Source organism: Chrysemys picta, chromosome 1, assembly GCF_011386835.1.
Source record: "Chrysemys picta bellii isolate R12L10 chromosome 1, ASM1138683v2, whole genome shotgun sequence".
Lineage (NCBI taxonomy): Eukaryota > Metazoa > Chordata > Testudines > Emydidae > Chrysemys > Chrysemys picta.
In genome coordinates, this window is record NC_088791.1 from 137,211,821 (window position 1) to 137,237,438 (window position 25,618).

At 54.0% G+C, this 25,618-nt stretch overlaps 1 protein-coding gene across 1 annotated transcript; it reads left to right on the top strand.

Annotated features, from left to right (window-relative positions):
- Positions 1 to 82: 82 nt before the first annotated feature.
- Positions 83 to 25,034, top strand: LOC101937346 (alpha-2-macroglobulin-like protein 1). Its single transcript, XM_008170030.4, has 28 exons — positions 83 to 188; positions 698 to 807; positions 1,580 to 1,747; positions 2,075 to 2,305; positions 3,067 to 3,130; positions 3,566 to 3,711; positions 4,629 to 4,778; positions 5,049 to 5,201; positions 6,194 to 6,305; positions 7,907 to 7,988; positions 9,370 to 9,595; positions 9,727 to 9,853; positions 10,443 to 10,564; positions 11,118 to 11,172; positions 12,005 to 12,088; positions 14,546 to 14,722; positions 15,319 to 15,400; positions 16,210 to 16,366; positions 16,711 to 16,785; positions 17,401 to 17,563; positions 18,371 to 18,585; positions 19,067 to 19,282; positions 19,409 to 19,533; positions 20,054 to 20,144; positions 21,025 to 21,093; positions 21,453 to 21,555; positions 21,697 to 21,738; positions 22,841 to 25,034. Exons 1-27 carry the CDS (start codon positions 110 to 112, stop codon positions 21,735 to 21,737), a joined length of 3,423 nt encoding a protein of 1,140 aa, XP_008168252.3. The 5' UTR covers positions 83 to 109; the 3' UTR covers position 21,738; positions 22,841 to 25,034.
- The last annotated feature ends 584 nt before the right edge of the window (positions 25,035 to 25,618 follow it).

The following is a 25,618-nucleotide window of genomic DNA, read 5'->3' on the forward strand; positions in this document are numbered from 1 at the left end:
CCAGTAACTCCTTCCTGTCTCCACAGCCCCTCCACCCAGGCACAGCTAATGCATGCACCCTTTCCATTTCCAGACCACCAGCCGGGGCTGCTTCTCCACTTCTGTGAGCATGGCAGTCTTTAACCTCACCTCCTATGAGTATGACAGCAAGCTCAGTGCAGAGGCCTCTCTGGTGGAAGACGGCACAGGTGAGCATAGATGCATGAGACATGTGGGAGCACATGGTACAGGGAAGGTACCGAGATGGAGGTATTTCCAGACTGGTCACACCAATGGAGTGGGAGGGGATCAGGAGCTCTTCATCCCTCTTTTTGTCCATTCCTTTCAGAGTGTTGCGTCAAGGCATCAGGAGAGCCAGAGAGCGTTCTGGGCTGTGTGTATCCTGCAGAGATCTCTACTCTGAGGCAGTGTTGCTTCACAATGGGGTTGGGAGTGGCTGTGAATGTTGGCATTGAGTGATTTTACAGAGGTGTGTTTGAGAACTCTGGGGAAACACGCCATGCCAACAGTCTCCATGTCTCTGAAGGGTACATATGCCAAGCAGGAACTGTTTAGCAGGCTCCCAGTGGGGGTTACAGGAATAATTAAATGAAATTGAACAAAGGCTGGATAACCAGGGGCCATTCTCTAGGTGGAGTCATTCCCTGGTGCCAGCTTCACTAGCTCACATTCCTCACCCTCTCTCCCTTTCACTTAGGGGTGCAAATCAATGCCTCCAGCCAATTCCTCATCTCCAGGACAGCGGTGACTGCCACATTTGAGAAGCTGGATGATTACTACATCCCTGGAGTCCCCTACAGAGGGAAGGTGATTCTCCCCCTCTCTTTCCTTCCCCTAGTTTGCAAGTGAATTTAGTGGCTGATAAATTGTGCTGAACCAACACCTGTTGGAGAGCTGACAAGATCTCTTTGGCCCCACTATGCATACAGCTTCCCTCCCTCTCCCCCCTGCCAATGGGCCTTAGCCTTGCTTTAGATGTACTCCCACTGGGCTGGCAGAGATGTTCATTCAGCATCAGCTCCAGAGGTACAGCTACCTGTGGGGGACATGTCCCCTCACGCCAGGGTTTTCCTGTGCTGTTATTGCTCTCTGCACTCTTCAGGAGTTAGGCATTTTCATGCCACATCCACCCCCCTTCCCCAGTTTGCTTAGGTAGTTTCACCTCTGATGTCTGCTGAGAGTCAAACAAAGGGGTCAATTAATGCCATTAGCAGATGCGATTGGACCCCTGTCCAATAGGAACTGGACTGACCCACATCAACTCTTTTCACACAGGCCACCATATAGCTGAGGGTGGACAATTTTCAACCACTTTCAACTTGGCTGATGCTGAATACTTGGCTTTAGAGGTGGGAAAGCTTAATATCCCTTTTGCCTGACGTGGCTCCAGACTGGAACCAGGGCCCTAGAGGTGAAAAGAGCCAGCTCCAATTCCCCTGAGCCAGCCAGTGCCCCTGCTCTGGGGCTAGATTGGAATCAGTGCTCTGGAGGTGCATTAGTCATGGGCCGGACGCTGATGGGTAGGGAACTAAATGAGATAAGTGATCATAGTTTTTATGTCCCTCTGTGGTGCAACCAGATTAAACTACAGGATCATCGTGGGGATATTATGAAAAGCACAAAAGTTTACCTCATGCTAAGCTACATGGGGCGACGGTTTAACAAAACATACATCACAGATGGCACTGGGAGAGCTTCATTCAACATGGACACAACTGCCTGGAATAGCTCGTCGGTCTCTTTGGAGGTAAGTCCAGAAGATTCAACACTTGTGTTCATGAACGTGAAGATTTGGAACTAAACAACCCAGCCAACACCCCTGAGTCTTGCCCTGCAGCCCCCCTGCTATTCCAGTCCTGGGCTCCCCACACAGCTCTGGCAGTGCAGAGTTATTAGGAATAGCCTTTCCCAAGGGAAGTGGTGGAAGCCCTATCTCTTGAGACATTTGTAGCTGGTCATGAACAAAGCCCTAGAGCATAGACTGCCTTGGTGTGGGTGGGGGAGAAGGAGGAGATAAAATGTGACTGTACAGGTCTTCATCCCTGATTTCTATGTGTCTGTGACCTTATCCTAGGGAAGATTCAAACTGGAGGATCTGGTGCAGGAACCTGGGAAGATCAACGTTGATTATGTGAACACTTACCAGTACCTGCAGCCATTCCATGTCACAACCAAGAGCTTCCTGAAGATACACCCACTGCCGGGAACGCTGCCCTGTGGGCTGCAGCAGAATGTCCAGGTTACATTTGTCCTCAGCCGGAAGGACCTGGGAGAAGGAGCCAGCCGCATGGATTTCGCCTACTACGTGAGTCACAGTGGAGGGATAATCATGTATGGGGAAGGGGAGAGCAGCCCACATTGGGGTGGGTTGCCGAGCTGAAGCCTATAGGGAAATGCTGTAGCTGCCACTTAATTTGGCACTGAGGGAAAGTGCCAGATAGACAGGCACTCAGATACTTCTGGGTGCAGTATGTGGAGCAGCAGTTCAAACTTCTCCACAACATGACCCTCAGCTGGGCCCTGGGGACATCTCCATGGGTGAGAGAGGAGTTCAGTCTGTGTGGCTTATTCCATCCTTGGCCTCTGCTGAGGCTGCCGAGGGTAAGCCACTCAGCATCAATAAGCATGGTGGGTTTTTATGATGTGCACACTTCTCTCACTAGGAACTGGACTGAGAACCCCTCATTCCTTTCAGACAGGCTGCCAAACAGCCACCCAGTGGGAATGACTTCTGGTCACTATTCATCCAGGCTTGAATAGAGTCTGTTCTCTGGAGGTGAAAGACCCCATCTCCCACACCCTGATCCCCTGACGCACTCACTATCCATCCGTTGCCCCTGACCTGGGGTCGACTCATAACTGGTTCCCTTGGGGGAAAAGACTCCTCATCCCATTCCCTGATCTCCCTGAATCAGCCAGTATCCTAGCGGTGAAAAGACCCTTATCTTAGAGCCTCAGTTCCATCAAGGGTACAACCTGTGTGCTATACTTGGGTGCATGGGGTGGGGTTGATTGCATTCTGGGGATAACAACATGCAGGTTCATCCAGTTTTTCTCCTCCCTCAGGTCACTGGGAAAGCCGGGATTGTTGTTAGGGGCCAGAAGAACATACGGATTGGGAAACTGAGCAGTGAGTTCTGAAACCTGGTCCCAGGGCTGATCTAGAGGGTGGAGCCAGTTACTGAAGGGCTCCTGGGGGCCAATGGATGTTTCATAGGTTTCCCTTGAAATCTCCCTTGGTTCTGAGTGACCTGGTTCCATGGCATAGCTGTAACACATAGGCAATAGGCGAGAGAGAGGCTTGTGGGAAGAAATCAGAGCAGCTGGGACAAAGGAAACTGAGGATGGAATGATGGAGTGGGGAGGGAGCGAAGGGAGGAGAGACTGAAAAGGATTAAGGGAAGGATAGAGCAGAGAGGAGGACATGGAAAAGAGAGTGGAGGGATAGTGGGAGATGCCATGATACCACGGTGATGGGTGCATTAGACATTCAGGGAGGCAGAGGGGATAGGAGGAGATCTTGGTGGAGTTGTGATGGAAACACTTTTTCTCTCTCTCTATCAAGCACTGAAAGGCTCCTTCTCCATCCCTCTGACCTTCACCTCCGACTTCACACCCGCCCCTTCATTAGTGGTGTATGCCATCTTCCCCAGCAAGGGGGTGGCAGCCGACAGCATCCAGTTTGATGTTGCCATGTGCTTCAAAAACCAGGTGAGACTTGCAACTGATGAGGGAATCTGGGGGTGTTGGTGAGTGGGAAGAGCCGGGAGGGATTGGTGCACCTTGGGCAATCCGGAGCCCCAGAATCTTCAGAGGGGAGAAAATGGGTGCAAGCATTGTGTGAAAGCGTAGGTCCCAGGGGCACAGAGCGTCCACCTAGTAGTGACCGGTCTGCATGAGAGTATCCAGAGTGGTCAAGGCACCGGCTCCATCTAGTCTGGTCTCACTCCTTTTTCTATACCAGATCAGACCATAAGTCTGCCTAATGCAGTACCCCACCTTCCACTGTGCTGGATCAGAGCAATGGACCATCAAGTCTGGTTTCTTTCATCCAGCCATGGCCACTACCTGCTGTCACAGAGGAAAGCGAGGCACCAGGATGCATGTGGTCAGTTGTGCAGTGCCATTTACCCTGGGACTTATCACTGCATTGCCTGTCCCAGAGATCTCTTGCTGTCAGAGATGGCCTTTGGGGCCCCCAGAATCTGCCTCAAAGGGAGCCAGTGAATCCTGGGGGGAGTCGGCCTCTGTGGGACAGTTCGGAGTGTGAAGTGGGGATCAGCTACTGTCTCAGTGCACGGAGCAGTGCTCTGCTAGCTGTGCCTAGCCTTGGGACAGAGTTACAAGAGCAAAGGTCTGGGTGATCTCCACTGAAAAGACCTAGCCACCATGTCTTCCCAACCAGAACACTGGGTGGGACTGAAAGGAAAGACCCATTGGCCCCACTGCCAGCCAGGTCAGAGGCACAAAGAGTGAGTGAGCAGAGGAAAGAGCTGGAGAGGGTGTTTGCCAGCTGTGAGTGGGGATGAGAAAAAAGAGGGGTGGAGATGGAGGGGTGGGAAGGCCCATAAAGGTAACATCTCTTTTTCTCTTCCACTGTTGCTTGCTTTCCCCATGTGCTGATCAAGGTGAAGATGGGCTTCTCAGCTAAAGAAACTCTCCCAGGATCGACAGTCCAGCTCCAGCTTCAGGCGGCTTCCGGCTCGGTGTGTGCAGTCCGGGCAGTGGACAAGAGCGTGGTCCTCACGAGGCCAGAGAAAGAGCTGACCAATCAAACAGTGAGTGACTGTCTGTCCCTCAGAGTCATGGTCACCCAGGACCAGGGATGGATTGAGAAGACACAAAGGGGGAGTGACTTGTGAACCAGCAGGTCTGCTGGGGAAGGGGCTGGAGGTGAAAGCTGGGGCTCTGGGGTGAAGGGTGAAGGGGGGGGGGGGATTCTGTGCTAGGGAGGGGCAAGTGTGGGACATTTGTCTCTGGGATGGTGTGAGGGTAATAGATACCTGCTCCTCTCTGCCTGATTCTTTCCGTTCTGTTGGTTTCCCTAGGTCTATGAGTTATTCCCTTTCATACACCGCCATGGGTACCCCCACCAAGTTGAGGAATACCCAGATCTATGTGCGCGACTTCCACCTTTATTACCACTGGTGTCACGGAGGCCTTGGTATCCCTATCAGCTGGATGTCTTTAACCTCTTCAGGGTAATTATCTCTGATCCTTTCCTGGAATTTGCGTGGAAATGACACCCGGGAAAACACATGCGAATGGGAAAGTGCCCTCCCCCAACAGCTTTACTCTCTGCAGTCTATTCCCCCATTCTTAGCTTTAGCGTCCCAAGTGGTGTGTTGCTTCCACCTCATCCCTTGGGGAGACTGTGCCGCAGCGCCTAGAGTTCATCATTACAGGACACTCCCGATTTCTAGATCATTTTCCTCCAGGGATAAGTGTTACCCCTCTTTACTCTTTCCCAACTAATAGCGAGGCAGTGACACTCACTGGCTGGGGCAGGGCAGGCGAGGTGGGCACCTCAGATTGGTGGCAGTAGAACACAGCACTCCTTGGCGGTGCGACGACATTGGGCAGGTGACTGGAGTCACTGGACATTAAATGGCCAATCCGAGTCTCTGAGACTCCCCATTCTGATGAGGAGAGAGGATTGGAGGCTTCAGTTAGTGCTTGGGGTTGAGAATCAAATGGGGCCTTTAGGAGGTTGTCTGGGTGACTCAGTAGTGGGCACTCTCCCACCGTGTGCAACGCAGCCCCCGTTGCCCATAGATTTGTCACAGCGGGCAAGGCTGTGCCATGATCCTACAAGGCCATGCAGGGGAATTACGGGCAATGAGGCTCAGACCTCTGAACAGCCACAAAGCACGGATGGGTTACTCCTTCCCAGTGTGCCGGGAGGGGGCAGGCAATGGCTCCGCCCCCATGTGCCTGCCACTGGAGCTGGCAGGCCCAAGCGTGGAAGTAAACTGCACCCCAGAAAGGGATGCAGTTGATGTGCCACCCTCCCAGAGCAAGAGGGGAACAGGAGTCTGAGGTGCATCCCCTCCTGAGGCAGAGCAGCCCCACACCACCCCAGACGCAGGGCTGATCCCAGCAGCTCAGATTAGATCACGGTTATTAATGAATCTGACCTTGCCATATTGCAGCTGCTGCTCTCCCGCCCCATCACTCTTTTTCTTCGTAACAGAGCATAGGCCTGAAAATCTTTTCCAACCTCATGATAAAGAAGCCGACTCAGTGCTATTATCCCGTGGACAAGAGGCCGACAGCACCCCCACTAAGGCCCATCAGCATCCTGGGTAAGCTTTATTCACTCCCTCCCTCCAGCTGCTGGATGGGTATCCCTGCCTCTGCCTGGCCAATGGATACTGAGAGAAAACCAGGGCTGAGGCCAAAACCCAGAAGGGAGAGTTGCCCAGTGCTTAGTCCTCAGCACAGGGAGTTCTGAGACCTGGGTTCTCTTCGCATCTGTGCCACTGGCCTGCTGTGTTGCCCTGAGCAAGTCACGCCTGCGGTGTGCCTCAGTTTCCCCATCTGAAAAAGGGGGATAATGATACTGTGCTGTCTCACAATGGGATTATAAAGCTTAAATCATTATTGTTTGCAAAGTGCTTTGAGCCCCTTTGTTGCTGAGCAATACAAAGTGTTATAATTTATAACTATAATTAACCTTACCTGATCTGCTCAGTTGCTATCGAATTATTCTCAAAACTCTGCCTCTGCTGGCCAAGGTAACAGTGATTTCCTTTGTAGCTATTCACTTTGCACTCTCTAAACCCTCTGGCTTCTTCAAACATTTCATGGTTGTCTGTCTCTGCTGTTTCTTTTCAGTACTTCCTTCCTCTTCCCCAAGCTGCTGAACAGATCCTCCACTCTCCCCTTTTCCTTTCTCCTTTGTTTGTCTTTCTTTCTGCTCCTTCAGAAGTCCGGGGGGGGGGGGGGCAGCGGGACACCCCAGCAGTCAACTCCCAGCAAAAGAGCCATCCAAAACCAAGACAGAGTGAGCACAGATCCCATTGATCTGGGACAGACTTAAACCACAGATCCATTGTGGGGGGAGCACTCTGGAGAAGTGTGATGCCAAGAGGTGGAGATTAGGGTCGGGTGGAGTTGTCTTCATGTTCCCTCCCTAGTGCATCTGGGACACTGCGTTAAGGCCCTGGTGATACTTCAATGGCCTTTGGATCAGGCCCAGAATTCAAACACAGTAGGCTGCCAATGGCAGGAGAGCAGTGATGTGACTGGTCATGCACTGAGGCAGCAGGGCCCACCAGAGGATCACAGTGGCACTTGCAATTCTCCCAGCGTGAAGGGAGGAAAGCCGAGCCCCACCGGCAGTGCCCTGGTGCTGATGGGTAGGCACAGCATAAGCAACCTCCGCTAAGGTCACCCTACGGAGGCCTCCCCTTCTCTTTTTCCCCCAGGGCCCTAGCCTCCCTAGGACAATGCTGCTTTCCTTTCCCCATTTCCCCTCCTTTCCCATAGGAGCTCCCATCACCTCAGCCCAATCCCAAGTGCATCCCCCTGCCAGGCTCCTCTTTCCAGGTCCTTGGGACAGCCTAGCTGCCAGCCATCTCTCACCATGTGCCCCATGCTGGGAACACCCACTGCCCCTAATGGGTGCAGCACCCACTTGTCAGTGAGGGGCAGGGCTCCTTCTCAGCTTTGGCACTTTTGGGGGCATTGCATAGAGACCAATGGGGGGCCAGTCTCCAGAAGTAAGCGTGGCTTTGTCCTTAATCTTCCATCTCCAGTGCCAGACTAACCCCTCACTCACAGACTATCAGCCCTGGCACCCTCCCTCTGCCAGCTGAACCTGCCGTCCCAGCGCTGGACAGTCTGGGACTGAGGGGGCTAAGCTGCCCAAATCCTGACGGGGAATCTGTATTCTTTGTTTCAGAGGCTCCTCCAGAATCCACTATCCCAGGGAGAGTTCGCCAGTATTTCCCTGAAACCTGGCTCTGGGATTTGATCTCTGTCGGGTAGGTACTGGCAGCTGGAGGAATGCCTTGGGGGCTGAAGGGAAACTGTGCCCTTTCTTGTTAAGTCTGAGTGATTTCTCCCCAGCATTTGTATTAAAGGCCAGATGTAAGAATTCTTAAAATCCCAAATGGAAAAGATTTACCAGTCCCTCCACTGTCCCAGCCAGTACAGGTTTGTTCTCACAACACATTCTCCAGTGCATTATCTAGTCCTGGCTGATGGTGATTCAAGCAATGGAGTTTCCATTGCTCCGTTTGGGGAGGTTTTCTCCCAGTCAGTAGATCCTAAGTGTTAGGGCATATTTCCTGATCTACATCCAGAATCTCTTACTTTGCTCAGTTTCTATCACATTTCCTCCTACATTATCTCTCTGTAGCCTCCTGAACCTACCTGGTCTTTACATACCTCCAGACAGTTATCACCCCTTTGTTGTCCTTAGTCAAGCAAGACACATTTAATTCATTTGTCTTTGATCATAAATATCATGGCAGGTCCCTTCTACCCACATACCAGATGTACCAATGGAGTCACTGTTGACTCTTGAGAGCAGATCAAATGTATTTATACTGACTCCAAACACCTATTTTTGTCCCAGAGCAAGGGGTTGTCTCCTTTGGTCTTTCTCTTTGAAACAGAAGGGTTTTCTGAGCGTGGATCACATGATTAGACTCACTGCAGTGGAAGCAAAAGCCCGAATTCAAAGATCCCAAAGATCTTTGTGGAGAGGGCCTGAATTCCCCCAACTTGGGTCTGAATTTTGTAGCTGAACTCTATATTTGTAATGTGCCAAACCAAAACCCAGCTGGGAACCTGGGGAGCAAGGTTCAGCTCTCACCACACTTAACACAGAAAAACACTCCTTTTGGTTCAAGACCAAGCATCGCCACTCAGTGGGCATCCTCTACTTGGTTCAACACCAAGTTCTCAACTCGGTAGACACTCCCAGCTGAATGCAAAGTGTGGCTCCCACTCCCAGTATGTTTGGGTTGGAACCCACAAATCTGGAGTGTACCAGGAAACACTAACAATGAGGGTCTGCTGGACTATAGAAGAGTCTCCGCAAGGGAGGAGATGGAAGCTCCGTCACTGAGGACATTTAAAATGAGCCCTGGACAAAGCCTAGGAGAACAGACTGTAGGGAGCCATCCTGGCCTGGGGGATGGACCAAATATGGCCCAGTACAAAGTCTCTTTCCATCTCTTTTTCATTCCTAAGGAGGGCTAATATCAATGGACTAGAGAGTTGTCTTGAGATTAGGGTTATTGGCTGCTCCATAATATCAGGATTGCGACTGCACACACTGAGCCTGGGACCCTGGCTTTGCTCCCTTTGTAAGGTGGTGGGTTAAATTGCTTTATGTGATGGCTCTCCCGCTCTCAGTCCCACTGGAAACAGGGACGTCCCAGTCACAGTGCCTGACACCATCACTGAGTGGAAAGCCGGGATGTTCTGCATGGCCAAGCTGGGCTTTGGACTTGCCCCAACCACGAGTCTTGTGACATTCCAGCCCTTCTTTGTGGATGTGACGCTGCCATACTCTGTGGTCCGGGGAGAGACCTTCACCCTAAAGGCCACCGTCTTCAACTACCTGCGGCAGTGCATCCAGGTGAGTGCCCTGCCACTCCACGTGGCAGCACGCCCGATGGAGCAGTCCCTGCCGTGCCCGAGAGCTCTGCATCCAGCAGCTGGGCTTTCCAGGCTGTGCTAATCTCTTGCCTACCTCTATCGCTCGCTCAGATCCAAGTGTCCCTGGCTAAATCCCCAGACTTCCGGGTGGAGCTGTGCAGGAGCTGCAGGTACATCCACTGCCTGTGTGCAGAAGAATCCAGAACCTTCTCATGGAGCGTGACAGCCACAACATTGGGTAAGGCAGGGACAGCGGCGGAGGGGCGAGTAAGTCCATCACCACTGGACTGTGACGAAGAGGGGCTGGGTGGCACAGAGAGACTGGGAGTGTAAAATGGAGCCTTTCACCTCTGGGTCCCCACTTGGCTCTCAGTCCAGTTCCTAGTAGGAGAAGACACAAAACCACCTTGGCACTAATTGTCTCCCCCATCTGTTGACAGGATGGATGGGGTTTGGAGTCCCTCTCTCATGTCCCTTGAAGGTGGGGCAGACTCTTATTGACCTGGGGCAGGGAGAGGCACACAGGTACATGCAGGGCAAGCTCGCATTGTTGCTGCCATACTGGACCCAGCCTGTCAATAAAGAGGGACTCCAGTTTCCAAGGAGCTGCTGAGTCTTCCCTCTCCACCTGCGTTGAAGGCACTTGCCATTGACAGTGATCTTCTTAATGGGCCAAAATCACCAGGGGTCAGCAATCCTGACTAGTCAACTAGATTAAGACCTTCCAGCCCTCCGCCTGATCAGTGTCAGCAAAATGTCAGCTGGGGCACATGGCCTCAGCCTGGCACTAGTTGTGAGAAACAGACACTGTTCAATTTGATTGACAGGGGCGGTGAATATAACGGTCAGCACAGTGGTGATGGACAACACGCCACAGTGTGGAGGCAGGAGGACCTTCCCTCCAGCAATGCCACGGAAGGATACACTGATCAAACCCCTGATAGTCCGGGTCAGTATGAGGCCAGGCTTCCCTCTGTCCCCATCTCCCTAGTTGAAGGGGGGAGGAGAGTTTGGGGAACAAACTTCTCATTCTGTGCCATTGGCTGGAGCCAGCATCCCAAAGCCTTTGCACCAGTCACTGCTGTCCCCAGTGCTCCTCTAACTCTCCTGCTTATACCCTCCCTGCGGCACCATTTCCCATGCCACCCTGCACGCCATACCCACGCTCCCATCTGTGCTCTTCTCACCTCCATTCTCCATCAGACGTCAGCTCCGGCATGTGATCACAGACCAGGGTGCTGCCTCCCTCTAGGTTTGTTCTTCCTGTTCCCTTGACCTGACTGTGACTGGAACACTGGGGTCCTTGTGGTGGGCAGCTCCAGCCCAGCCCTCTGGGTTTAAAAGGAGAGAGACCCCAGCCCGAGGCTAATGGGGGTAAAGCTCCTGACAGCTCGGGCACAACCCCTTGAGACCCGAAATCACACATGGATTTTGCTGCTGTTTGGAAATCTTGTTTGTAACCCTGTTTGTCCCCTCCAATGCCCCTGTCTCTGTTCCAACAGCCGGAGGGAGTGCTCGTGGAGAAGGCTCACAGCTGCCTGCTGTGCCCTAGAGGAGGTAGGAGGGCTGCACCGGAGGGGTTTCAGGAGCCTTGTCCCTGCACTCATTGGGGGCAGGGAATGGGACTGGTGTGCAGGGGTGGCAGATAAAGGAATATGTAAAACTGTATTTCTCATTCGGCGTGACAGGAAAAGACAAAAAATAATCCCTCCCATTGGCATTCCACTGCGTCTACCACGCAACCTGGGGAGAGAGCGCCCTCTGCTGAGCCACCCATCCAGTTACCTCTAGCACAGCGCCCCCTAGCACCACACTGGGGTACTGAGGCCAGTGATAACTCAGAGGGAAGAACCCCTCTCCCATTGAGTCCCCCATGCCCCTCCCTGCAGCATTCTAGGTTTTTCCCAGGAAGATACCCAGCCAAGTGGTGACCAAACTTGAATCTATATGCTTGGAGTTTGGGGTAATGGCTTTCATATTCTGATGCCATTTTATCTCCATAGTCACTCTGCCAGTGCCTTGTAAAGAGTTAGTGCAGGATCTACAACTACTGCTCTAACTGGGATCACAACAAGTAACTAAGGGCTGTTGGTGAGGGATGTGATGGAATAAATGGGGTTAGCCAGGTGAAAATGAGCAAAGGGAGGTACGTTAGACAGGATGATAACAAAGCTGGAAGAGTCTCCCTCAGAGGAGTGTTGGGAGCTCCATCACTGGGGAATTTTTAAACTGGGACTAGCCAGAGCCCTGGAGAGTGGACTGCACTGGCCGGGATGATGGAGGCGATCAAGATGTGAACACCTCTGATTTATTGCTTACCACCTCGTCTCCTTGGGTGGATTCTTACAGCTTGATTTCTAATGCTGTTTCTTTAACGTGTGATCATCAGGAAATACAGTCAAAGACCCTGTGTCCCTCACCCTCCCTGCTAATGCAGTGAAAGGATCAGCCAGAGCTACCATCTCTGTCTTGGGTAAGTTGCCCCAGTGTGAGTTCACTGACTCCTGTTACAGACATACAGGTGCTGATCTGGGCAGCCATGTCCCATTAGTGACAAGGGAAGCCTCAAAAGATTTGATGCTTGTTTATTAGTGAATCTCTGCAAGATTTTCCAACCACCTTGTTTCAGAAGTTCTAGATTGGCACCCCAACTTTAAAGGGGAAGGGAGTGTCCTGGGGGAAGATCCCCTGCACCTTCCTGAGCAGGACTTTGGACCAAAGAGGCTGCCCCCAGAGAATGCAGGCCAAGGCCTACAATGAGCCCAGTGCCGACTGGGACAGGACTTTGGGAGCCTGGCTGGGATATACTCAATAATGCTCACAGCCGTGTTGAGTTTCACAGCTATAGCGCAGCCTTGCAGTGGAGAACAGACTGGCCTCGGCTGTACTGAAGACAAAGGGGATTCTTTACTGAGGCTGCTGGACACAGCCAGACCCTGAGGTTCTCTCTGGCTCTGACTTGTGGATTCATTCATAGACTGTGCTGCCTAGTGACCCAATACAGGACTGCTACAGGACGAGGCAGTCATGGTCGGGGCTCCTGTCTGCGCTATAAGAGACTTAATTTAAGAAAGCCCCTGGGATATAACAGAGAACAAGGCTTTCCCTCCCTCAGATTTACAGCATTTTCCACTTCCAGTCAGGTGAGAACAGCTACTGTCCTGTTTGGATTTCAGTGCTTCTGATCTGGCCTGATAAAAGATTGAGGCAACTGCAGTGATGAAACAGAATGACACCCGAGCTGCCACTTACCTACTAACACTATCTGCTTGCCTTAAAGTAGGGTTACCATTTGTCCGGATTTACCCGGACATGTCCTCCTTTTGTGTGCTAAAAATAGCGTCGGGGGGAATTTGTAAAGCACTCACAATGTCCGGGATTTCCCCCTCCCCCGGCTGGGAGGGCTGCAGGAAAGTCCCGGGCTGGACTCCGGAGCAGCTTCCTCCTCCCACCCCCCCCCCCCGCATTCTGAGCCGGCCGGCAGCTCCTCCTCCTGCAGCCCGCTCCGGCAACCCTGTGCAGGGCCAGGGACCGGGTTTTGTGTTTTGCAGGGGAGCTCAGCCATGTGTCCGGCTGGCACAGAGCCCAACACCCTGTTCTGAGCAGCAGGGTAAGGAGGGGGCAGGAGAAGGGACAGGGAGGTTCTGGAGGGGGCAGTCAAGAAACGGGGGGGGGCTTTTGGAGGGGAGTGGAGAAAGTTTTGGGCAGTCAGGGTACAGGTAGGGGGTAGGGTCCTGGGGGGCAGTTGGGGGGGGTCTTAGGAAGGGGCAGTTAGGGGACAAGGAACAGGGAGTCTTAGGTAGGGGGTGGGGTTCTGGAGGGCAGTTAGGAGCAGGGGTCCCAGGAGGGGGCAGTCAGGGGACAAGGAGCGGGGGGTAGGGGGCTGGGAGTTCTGGGGGGGAGCTGTCAGGGGGCAGGAGTGGGGAGAGGGATCGGAGCAGTCAGGGGACAGGGAGCAGAGGGGTTTAGATGGGTTGGGAGTTCTGGGGGGGCTGTCAGGGGGCAGGAGTGTGGAGAGGGATCGGAGCAGTCAGGGGACAGGGAGCAGAGGGGTTTAGATGGGTTGGGAGTTCTGGGGGGGGCTGTCAGGGGGTGGGGAGTGGTTGGATGGGGCGTGGGAGTCCCAGGGGTCTGTCTGGGGGTGGGGGTGTGGATAAGGGTTGGGGCAGTCAGGGGACAAGAGGCAAGGAGGCTTAGATAGGGAGTGGAGTCCCGGGGGGCAGTTAGGGGCAGGGGTCCCAGGAGGGAGCAGTCAGGGGACAAGGAACGGGGGGAGGGTTGGGGGTTCTGGGGGGGCGGGAAGTGGGAGGGGCAGGGGCGGGGCTAGGGTGGGGCTCCTCCCGTCCTCTTTTTTGCTTGTTGAAATATGGTAACCCTACTTAAAGGCCAGTAAAATCTCAGGCCCTGCAAAAGTGCCTCTGTGTTACTCTCCCTGTGTAACCTGGTCACCTGTCAGCACAGCCTAGGGTGACCAGACAGCAAATGTGAAAAATCGGGACAGGGGGTGGGGGTAATAGGAGCCTATATAAGAAAAAGACCCAAAAATCGGGCCTGTCCCTATAAAATCGGGACATCTGGTCACCCTAGCACAGCCAGAGAAACAGCCCCATTGGTGTCCTTTTACAAGCAAGGCTCATTGTAATTACAGTTCAGTGCAGCTTTTTTAACTGGAGGATTGTGGCAAAGGTTTCCAGTCGGTTCACATTGTATCCAACCTGTGTTGTTTTCCCCAGGTTAGACATTTGCCAAACACCCATAACTTCCCATGAGCCCCCTTCTGCATCCCCACCAGCCAGAGCTCTCATCCTGGTAATTAAAGATTGAGTTGTCAGAACCGGACTGGGCAGGACACCCTAGGTTGTTTTGAATGATCAGCCACAAGAAAGCATTTAAGATTGCACTGAAGGTTTTTTCCCCTCTACCCTGGCAGGTGACATCATGGGGACGGCGCTGCAGAACCTGGACCGGCTGGTGCAGATGCCCAGTGGCTGTGGGGAGCAGAACATGGTGCTGTTTGCTCCCATCATCTACGTGCTGCAGTATCTGGAAAAGACGGGGCAGCTGACCCCAGAGATCAGGGAGAGGGCGACGGGATTCCTGCGCAGTGGCAAGTACCCTGAGCCCAGCTCCACTAGCATCCAACCTGGCACCTGCTGTGCCAATAGCCTCCTGCCCCTCTCCTGCACCCCCTGTCACTACTGGCCTTCTCCCTGGCACTGCTGTGCAGTATATGAGTTCATGGGCGCTGACTTCTGCTCCCGCCGGTGGATGCTTGACCCCACCCTGCCCCCAGCTCCGTCCCGACTGCACCCCTTCCATGAGGCCCCGCCCCCATTCCAACCCCTTCCTCAAAGTCTCCACCCCAACTCCACCCCCCCGCCCCTATTCCAACTCCTTCCCCAAACTCCTACCCCAGCCCCGCCTCTTCCCCGCCTCCTCCCCTGAGCGCGCCACGTTCCCGCTCCTCCCGCTCCCTCCCGGAGCAGCCAAACAGCTGTTTGGTGGTAGTCAGGCAGGAAGCGCTGGGAGGTAGGCGGAGGAGTGGGGACGCGGCACGCTCAGAGAAGGAGGCGGAGGAAGGGGGGGGAAGCTTGGCTGCTGGTGGGTGCAGAGCACCCACTAATTTTTCCCCGTGGGTGCTCCAGCCCCGGAGCACCCACGGAGTCGGCGCCTATGTCTGAGTTTTCTTTCCTCTCTCCCCAGGGTACCAGAGGCAACTCCTGTATAAGCACAGACATGGTGCTTACAGCGCCTTTGGGGAGCGCGATAGAGAGGGGAACACGTGGTAAGAGCTGGTGCCTTCCCTTGTTCTGATGCTCAGCCTGAACAGATGCCTGCTACCACAGCTGGGGAAAGATCATCTGATACACGCATGCCTTCACTGGGAGCAGTGACGCTGAGAAAGACCTAATGAGAGCAGATTAGATTGGAGTTGCCAACGTGATAAGGCTGCTAGATTGCCAGTGTGGTTTTGGGTGGCACATACAGAAGCATCGCCCCACAGAGCAGGGCAGGGGTGGGGAAAGCTAGTGCCCCGCTCTATGGCTCTGGGCATCCTAGGGGCAGAAAGCCATTGACGGACTGGAGAGAGCTCAGAGAAGAGAAACCAAAATGATCCAGTGGGTGGAGGAGAAATGGAAATTGCTGAATCTGCTTGGCGTGGCTCTGTGATGCCATAATCACCCCCACCCCCCAGTCCCTTTAGACAACTGCCCACAGGTATCTGCAAGACATAAACAAGAAGGAGGGAGAGGAATTAGTGATTGCGGCATGATGGGCTACCTGGGGATCATGGGATGGAATTAAGAAAGGGGGAATATAGATTGATGATTAGGAACTCTTCCTGGTAGTAAGAGGTGGGGACTGATTCTCAGGAGAAGAAAGCAAGGGCCCGTCACATCTCAAACTAGACTGGACAAAGCACTAGACATGTGCTGTAGGGAGGCCATGCTGAGTTGGTCCAACAGAGAAGGGCTGGATGGGCCAAAATGGGGAACTTCTATCTCTCACTTTCAATGGGCTTCTGCTGGGGAGGAATTTAAGCTTTTGTGTCCGTCTGTCTCACCCCATGCCTCCCCACCCCCACCTTCCTAGGCTGACGGCATTTGTGGTTAAGAGTTTTGGACAAGCCAAAAAATCCATCTTCATAGATGATAAGAACATTCAAGATGCCCTGAAATGGCTGGAGCTTCACCAGCTCCCCAGCGGCTGCTTTACCAACAAAGGGAGGCTCTTCCACTCTTCCATGAAGGTAAATAGCAGGCAAGCCAGACAGGAGAGCTGGGGGACTGAGCACACATGGGCAGACGCTGTGACTGCAAAGGATTGTGGGGGTCAAGGAAAATCCTGGGAGGTCAGCCCTGGGATTCCTCTCACCAGCCCTATAGGGAACAGAGTCTGGGGTAGGATTCTCACAGGGGACACACCCCAAGGAGACACCTCCCCAACCCTAGAAACCCCTTTAAATGGGAAAATGGGTCTTGACTAGGCCCCGGGGCTCTCCATAGGGGACACGCCCATTAGAATGACATTTGATTGCTAACTTGTGCTGTGTGTCCACTCTCCCATCTCTCTGTGTGCTGGTACTTCCCACAGGGCGGTGTGAATGATGAGATCTCCCTGGGGGCCTACATCACCGCGGCACTGCTGGAGCTGGGGCAGCCACTGAAGGTGAGCCCGCCCACCTCATCCCCCATCTCTCACTTTTCTCCTCTAGGGCCCCAGCTGGGCGCTGCTGTGAGGAAGCCGAGTGGGCTGGAATCCCTCTGGGCAGGCACTGATGGGGCACTGCTTTAGAGAAGCTCACACTGCTGCTGCAACCGTTTCCATGGCTGGGCACCACGCGGGCAGGGCTCTGAGGGCACCTGCCAGGCCAGGTGTTGATTAGGCACTGCCTGGAGGAAGCTCACACTCAGCATAATTAGTCTGGTGTGACAGAGCAGTGGGGGTTAGTAACGCAGGAGTCCTGGTGCAGCTCCAGGGCAGGCACATTGTAGAGCTGTTGCGGTGTAGAGTTAAAGTCCACTCAGTGGGGCAGATTCTGCTCTGTTGCACAAGTGTAGCATTCGTGGAGTTACATCCGTTTCACAGAGATCAGAGTCTGGCCCATAGTGTTGCTGTGTCAGTGTAGCTGCTGTGCCAGTGCAGTCTCAAGGGGTCTCATTCATCCCTGGTGTAAGCCCATTGAAGTGAGTGCAATTGTCCCCAGGTTTGTACGTGCCTGCAGATAAAGAAATACCAGTTGTCTGAGATGTGACCTCTGTGTGGTCATCTTCTCCTGCACAGGGCAGCATGGTGCAGGCCGCCTTACGTTGCCTCATTCACGCCGTTCACAATGTCACCAACATTTACACGGAAGCCGTGTTGGCCTACGCCTTTGCCCTGGCCGGGGACTATGAGGTGACCCAGGAGCTGCTGTACAAGCTGGATGAACAGGCCATCAAATCAGGTACTGGGTTAGACTGGCAGCTCTTCAGGGCAGAGACTGTCGTCTGATTTGCTGGGAGCCAAAGGAGCATACACCTGCCCAGGGTGGTGTGAATGGTCAGTCGGCAGCAGCAGCGCTGGTCAAGCCCTGTGGGGTTTGAAGTCTGTAAAGCCAGGCAGGCTGCTTTGTGAGGGACTGAACAGGGGCTCAGGGGGCTGCTTTCGTGGCCTTTAACTGCACTGCAGGATCCAGGAGTTAGACCTGCTCAGACATACTCAGCACTAAAACCTAACACGCAAGTGCAAATGGCAAAACTCTCACCGACTTCCATGGGAGCAGAGGTAGGCCAGGGCTGAGTGCTTTTGAACCGCCCCCCCCCGATTACAAACACTCTGATTTTGTAGGATATTTAGGGCTGTTGGAGCACTTCCTGCTGGCTGGCTGTACAGTCACAGTGAACATGGTGACAGGCTACAGTATGTGAAGGGTGTGATCACCAAGAAGGAAGAGGAAGTGGATTGTGGGGATGGATCTCACGGGCTGCAGTAGAGCAAAGGGCGGCATTTCAGGTTGGATAATCAGGAAACACTTCCTAACACAGAGGAGTCTGTGAGAATGAGCAACTTTCCTCAAGGGAAGGGGTGGAAGGCCCATCATTCAGAACACTGAGATCTAGGACTGGACAAATCCCCAGAGCACAGACTGTAGGGAGGTTGAGTTCTGGGTTGGGCCCCTGGGGATGACTGGGATGATTCCTCTAGGGCTTTCCCCATCTCTGGAGATGTGTTTTCCCTCAGGTAACTTGTGTGTTATTTTTTCCTTCCCTAGGAGGCCAAATCCACTGGAGCCCCAAGCCCAGCTCCCCGGCTGCCACAGATTTCTGGCCTAGGACTCAGTCAATGGATGTTGAGCTGACAGCCTATGTGCTCCTGGCTTACCTCTCCAAACCACGCATAAACGCAGGGGACATGGCCACTGCTGCCAGCATCGTGGCCTGGCTGGCTCGGCAGCAGAACGCCCGTGGAGGGTTTGCTTCCACGCAGGTGATGAGCGGCTCCCACCAGAGACAGAGCCCCCCTCCCTCTAGGGCCTCAAGCAGAGGAATAGGTTGGGAGGTGAATCTCCACACAGGGCAGCTTTTTTGAACCTTGTGGCCCTGGGAGAGCAAACACCAGCACTGCTTTGCCTGGGGGGAGTTTTCCCACTGCCTGGGAGGGTGAACGCAGGTGCTAGTGCCTTGGGGGGTGGTTGTTCTTGGGAGCTGGTGCCATGTACCCAGTGCTAATATTGTGGGCTGTGGCCCCTGCTGCACTCAGGAACAGAGAATGTGAATGCTGGGGCTAATTCCTTTGGGGAGTGCCCCTGTACTCAGGCAGAGGGAGGAGAAGCCTAGCACTCGTTCCCAGGGGTGCAGATCCCGCTGCACTTGGGGAATGGAGGGGGGTATCCCCCAGGTGCACAGATCCCTCCCTGTGCCTGCAGGGTTTGACACAAACAGTGAGGTAGCTGTCTCTCCCTCGCCAGGACACGGTGGTCGCACTGCAGGCCCTGGCTAAGTACGCAGCCCGGACGTTCAGCACATTGGCACAGGTGACAGTGACGGTGAAGTCTCAGGGGAGCTTTGAGAGGAAGTTCCAGGTCACCCACAAGAACCGGCTGCTGCTGCAGCAAGCGGTGCTAACGGAAATCCCCGGGGAGTTCTCAGTGCAGGCCCAGGGCAGCGGCTGCGTCTACGCCCAGGTGAGTCACTGGGGAGTGTGTCTGAGACAAGGGGGAAGTGCTGCTGGTTGGGGGGTGGGAATTCTGCCCCTTCCCTCTGCACGGCATTCCCGATCTGTCGCTTCCCCTCCTCTTGTTCCTCTGCAGACAGTGCTGAGATACAATGAGCCCCCTCCACGGGTCTCTGTGACCTTCTCTCTGCGCGTCACCACACAGCTGATCGACTGCGCCAAGGGCAATGCGCGCTTCCTCACTGTCCGCATCCACGTCAGGTGACCCTGCGATTTCCCCCCATGTATACACCACTCGCCTGGGACGCAGCCCCTGCTTGGAGCAGAGCAGGGAGTGTCAGAGATGGGCAGGGGATCAGGCCACCTGGCTGGGGGATGCAGAGAGCTTTGGCAGCTGGGAACAAGGCAAGCCAAAGGGCTGGGGTGCTTATCCGTGTGGGGAAAGGAGAGCAGGGAGGGATGGGGAGGAAGGTCAGGACCAGGTGCCTGTCAAGGGGGTGGGACAGTGGGAGGGTCCTGCAGCTTTAACCAGCTGGGGGAGGAGTCTGATAAATACAGAGAAGGGAATCACTGAGGGATACCCAAGAGGGTGGGACAGCTCAGAGCAGGGTGATCCCATTAGCCCCCAGATCTTTGAATGCCAAGGCCTCATCTCCCTGCCAGGACGCTAAGCACCAGTCCCTGTGCATAGGAGGGATAGTGCTGGTGAGGACTGATGGGGAGGAAATGTTACAGCCTCATTTAGCCCTTGCTCACAGTCTGACCATCTCCCCACTTCCAGCTACATCGGGAGCAGAGTCACTTCTAACATGGTGATTGTGGAGGTCTCCCTGCTGTCTGGATTCAGTCTGTCTTCGGGCTCCCGCACATCGGTAAGGAACCTTGGCATCAGAATGGGGGCCATGGCGAAGGGTGAGGTGGTGAATCACTGGTGGGATCTGTCCTTGCTGAGAGGGGAGGGGGCTTCCACAGACAGAGGCTCTTAGACACCTGTGGGGACCCCTCTGTTCACTCGCTGCTTGGCCCTCACTCAGCTGCTCCTGCAACCCTCCATAACACTTGGAGCCTTTGTACCACCTTGGGCCACCGCTGATCTCTCTCTACACACTACTCCCAGGCTGCCTAGCTTCTGGGAATCTGGAGCCTCCCCTCCCCTGTGTCTGGAGCAGTACTAGCATTCATGAGCTGGGCGAGGAGTCAGACCAAACAGCAGCTGGCCTGATTGTGAATCAGAGCTTATGTCCAGCAGGCAGACCCAGAACTGCTCCAGCTGCTGCAAAGAGGATTTACAGGCTGTACATAGCCATGTACACCATATCCATGCCCCTCGCTCCTGGGAGGGGGAGACTGTCCCAGCTCATTTGGAGAGCATCCGGGCAGGACCCTGCTCTTCCCTGGGCCTGCAAGAATTATCACGAGTAAAGCACACATTTTTAACAGTGACAGTAATGAACCACTGGAACATGTTACCAGTGGTCATGGTGGGTTCTCCATCACTGACAATGTTTAAACCAACTCTAGGAATTATTTTGGGGATGTTCTATGATCTGTGTTGAGGTCACAGTGGTACCTTCCGGACTCAGAATCTATGACTAAACTCTCCATGAGGGGATGCCTGAGGAAATGAAACCTGACATAAGGGCAGGGGCGGGGCACTTCTCACACCATCCCTCTGAACCTATAGACCCTCTCACACTCCCTTCCCTGGGGGGAGGAGGAGGAGCTCAGAAATTCTCTTATCTCCTATCTCAGCTGCAGCAGAGACCCCTCGTTAGGAAAACGGAGGTGAAAATTGATGCAATCTTCATTTATCTGGAGAAGGTAAATTTGAGCAATAACTTTTGGTCTGGACAAGAAGTGGGGGTGGCTGGGCTACAAGGCAGGACTGAGGGGCATTGGAAGAGTTGTGTGGGGAGCCCAGCACTGGAATAGCAGGGGGCTGCAGGGCAGGACTGAGGGACATGGGCAGAGCTGTGCAGTGGGGAAGCTTGTATAGCCCTGTTCCTCTGTCTGGTGTTTGCCAATCCTAGTAGTTGCTCCTTTTCTAAAGTCCTGACCCTCTAACAGCCTGGAGAGCTTTAAGTGGAGAAAGTCACATCAAGCCCTGACCAAGGCAGGTGTGTAACTTCTTTCTTTCTATCCCTCCCTTTCCCTGCTGGTCTCCCTCCTACCCCCACAAGCTGAGCGATGAGTCACAGACTTTCATCCTGCAACTGGATCAAGAGATCGAGGTGAAGGGCCTGAAACCAGCCAACATCAAAGTCTATGACTACTACCAGCCAGGTGGGTTGTGGTGGCCGCTGTGTATACAGGCAGGGAGCTGAGGCTCTTCCTGGCCTCCAAGCTGTGGCTGAAGGGAGCTGGTGTCAGACTCTGCACACTCTTCCCCAGGTGTAATTCTGGCTTTCTTGTTTCCCATTGCAGAGGAGCGAGCCCTGGCTGACTATAATGCTGTCTGCAGCTGAGGTAGGTGTGAGCTCTGGCCCACAGTGAGGCTAACCAGTGGCTCGGGAGCTGACAGCTGGGGGCGGGGTGGGTGAGAGTGGATGTCTGGGGTGGGGTATGATGGGAATCCAGAGGGAAGGAGGTACCCCAGGAGAGAGTGGGGTGGCTGCTAGGTCATGGGGAGCACTTGTCAGGACACAGTGAGGAAGCCACTGCAGGGGACTGGAGAAGAGGGGCTGAGTGAGGGTTCTCCTGTAGGGGTGGAAGGACCGCTCTGTTGTGCTGGGTGCTGAAACCCTTGTGGTGGGAGGGAAGAGTTGTGGGGAGGCAGGAGCCCTGCTTGTTATGGGGTAAATAGGGAGCAGCAGCTGGGATGGTGCCACCTTGTCTAGGGGGAGGAGGAGGGATCTGGCCTTTGGAGTGGGGCTGAGCTATTTGTCTCTGCCACCTGGTGGTTCTTGCAACCACTGTGCACACCAGGCACCTGTAGCTGGCTCTGTGCAAGCTGCCTCTGAAGGGATAAAATGGAGCCGCACTCCAGGCAGGGGCAGCTCTAGCTTTTTTGCTGTCCCAAGCATGGCAGTCAGGCGGCTTTCCGCAGCATGCCTGCGGGAGGTCCCCAGTCCCGTGGATTCAGCGGTATGCCTGCAGGAGGTCCACCAGTCCCACGGCTTCAGTGTACCCACCGCCGAATTGCTGCCGAATCCGCAGGACCGGCGGACCTCCCACAGGCATGCTGCCAAAGGCTGCCTGACTGCTGCCCTCGCAGGGACCAGCAGGGCGCCCCCCGCGGCTTACTGCCCCAGGTACGCGCTTGGAGTGCTGGTTCCTGGAGATGTCGCTGCTGACTCCAGGAAGCACTTCACTGGGGCTGGATCTAAAACAGAAGTCTGACCAAGGAGCTCAGGAGCCCACGTACTGCTGGCCAAGGCAGGGCCTGCGCCAAAGTCCACTGAGGCCAAGGGGAGTGGTTGGGCTGGATCACACCCATCCTGCCTGCCTTCTCTAACACAGCAGCCGAGCTGCTTTCCCAGATGATACCAAGGGGGACAGAATCTCCCAAGTGTTTGGGGTGAGCTGCTGCCCTCTGTCTGCTGGGTAATGGCTCTGCCCTGTCTTTCAGCGCAGGGGGAGGAGGCTGGATGGAAGCAAGGCATCCAGCAGTGACTCCCACCACAGCTCGATAACATTCCTGCAGCCTTCGGAAGGCAATGGCTGTGCTGCATTGTGGGGAACCTGTGCGGGATTCATGGAGGAGCTTCTGGCTGGGGAGCTTGGATTATGGCTTCCTGCCCTGCTGACAGTTCCTGTCTGACTTTTCTTTCCAGGGGGAGGGTGTCTTTGGCTTCAAGTCAATTTAAGCTGGGGAATTGCCCAAGGAAAAGAATTAAAACAATTGCATGCAAGGTTGGTTTGATGGTCACTGGAGAATGATGGGATCCCACAGGGATGATGTTGGTGCATGACCAGCAGATGCGAGTTCCCTGGTTCTGGCAACTGATTAGTCCCGTCACCCATAATCTCTCACTATGGTATCTGACATCAGTGGGACATGACTGACAAAGGACTGTTGGAAAGCTGTCAGCAGCTGACTGTCCCAATCCTGTGAAGAGAAAAACAAAGGACTTACAAAGTGTCCCTGACTGAGATGGGGAGGGGAAAAGAAAAAAGAAACACACACACAACCCTGAGAAAAAATAACATAAGCAGCCGAGGGAGATTTAGGACACTTTGGCCACATGGAACTTGACAGCAACAGCAAGGATAGCAATCCCCTCCTGCTGCTTCAGAATCCCAGGCCGCAATCACTTGAGCTAAAGCTAAAGGAGAATTTCACTCCACTGACAGCGAAGGGTAGTGCTGATTCCATCCAGCAGAAGGTGGTACTGCCTATGCACACCAGCCTGTTCATTACAATCACATTCTCCCTCCCACCCCTCCCCTTTCATCCGAGAATGTTAACGCGCTTTGCACGCATGAATAAGCTGAGCATCGCCTTTGGAGACAGGTATCTTCCCACTCCCAGGCCCCTTGTACAGATAAGGGGAAAGGAAAGTGCACAGATCAAATTATTTGTCCAGGGTTATCCAGCAGAGCCAAGAACAGGGCCTAGATGTCCAAAATCCAAGTCCAGTGCTCGGCTCATACACAGCCCTGCCTCACGAGGAGGATCCTGAAACAGACGTTGATCTCTGTCTAAATACAGAGTGATCAGGATCCATTCTGGGACTCAGTTTCTGCGGGTGATCTGCCGGTCCGCGGCTTTGGCATACCCGCCGCCGAATTGCCGCCGAAACCATGGGACTGGCGGACCTCCTGCAGGCACGCCGCCGAAGGCCGCCTGACTGCCGCCCTCACAGCGACTGGCAGGTTGCCCCCCGCGGCTTGCCGCCCCAGGCACGCGCTTGCTGCGCTGGTGCCTGGACCCACCCCTGCTAACTGGACAATCAGCGCACACAGGTCCAGAAGGGGGCGATCTCTCCTGTGACCACTAGAGGGCGCTGCAACATTGCACTTTCCCATTCTCCAGTTGTTTGGATTTATGTTGATCTGATCTGGCCACGGTCCCAATTAGATCAGATAAACAGGGTTCTGCTGTATGCAAGTCCCATCCCACCCTCAACATGCTTTTACCCAGGTTGGTGTTTTTCTTGAATGAAACTTTCAGGACTCCCAGCGTGCGCCAGACAGCCACATACAAAGCATGAGAGGCTGCACCACCTACTCATCTCACAGGCAGGGGGCACCATAGTCTGGCACAGCATTTTCTTCTGTAAGAGGCAGGAAAATTGACTATGAAACACATTTGTCAGAAACCATGAAAGTAGAGCCAAATGCAATGCCAGCACACTTGCTCATAATAAAGAGAGAGCCTACCAATAACCTAGACTGGCTAGACTCAGAATTGCTGATCTGTGTGTCATAGGCTCTGCACTGGTAACAGCTATTGGGGATTCTCCTTTAGCTTGAGTGGTCACGGCCTTGGCTTTTGAAGCAGTGTATTCCAAGAACAGTGACGTTCTTGGTGGCCACAGAGTTGGACCAGAACAACACCATGCCCTGACATGGCTCTAGCTCCTCTTGAAGATCCCAGGGCAGATATGAGATATATTATTTTCTCTATTACCTAAACCACCCACCAGTGTGCATCTGGCCTCTCTGTCTGCATTCCCTTACACAAAAGGAAGCTCCTCTGGGTTCTGGCCTCTTCTTTTGTTGGAAGGGTCCGGCCCCCAGAGGAGACAGCATCAGTCCATCTATTATGAAAACACTGGCACTGGCAGCATGCCCTGAAGTTAGCAAGCTCTGGGCTCAGCTGGACCCACATGAAGAGCAAGTTCTACAGCCTTGGGTCTCTGGAGGGAAATTTCTGCCCATGGCCCCTGTCTGCTTCATCCTAGCGCTCACTCTGCTGCAGTGCCCAGATTGCTCACTGGGACACCGGAGAGCACACTCAACTAGCCAGTGTACAGCAGGGGGCAGGCCTGCCGCAGGATGCAGTGCTGAGGGAGGGATTAGCCAGATATTAGCTATCAGACAGGTCTCGCCAGCAGCTTTGATTTGTAGGAGTCTGAGGTTCTGAGCTGCCGCTACAAATTGCTCATTAAGGGCCTAATCCTGAGAGGTGCGGAGCTACCATGACAAGCATCAACTTGAAGGGGCGCTGTGAGTGCCCAGCGCCTAGCAAAAGCAGGCCCCAGACTTCTGCAGTAGTATAGCCACTGGTCAGCAGTTCTGAGCTCACCCGTGACCCGGCACGTAGTAATCATAGACCTTCACATTGGCAGGCTTCAGGTCCTTCACCTGAAGGGTATAGTACTGAGAGTCCCAAGTCAGCTAAAGAGCAGAGATGCAAAGGCAGACGTTACAGCCAGAACCAAGATCTTGTGTGATAATCCCT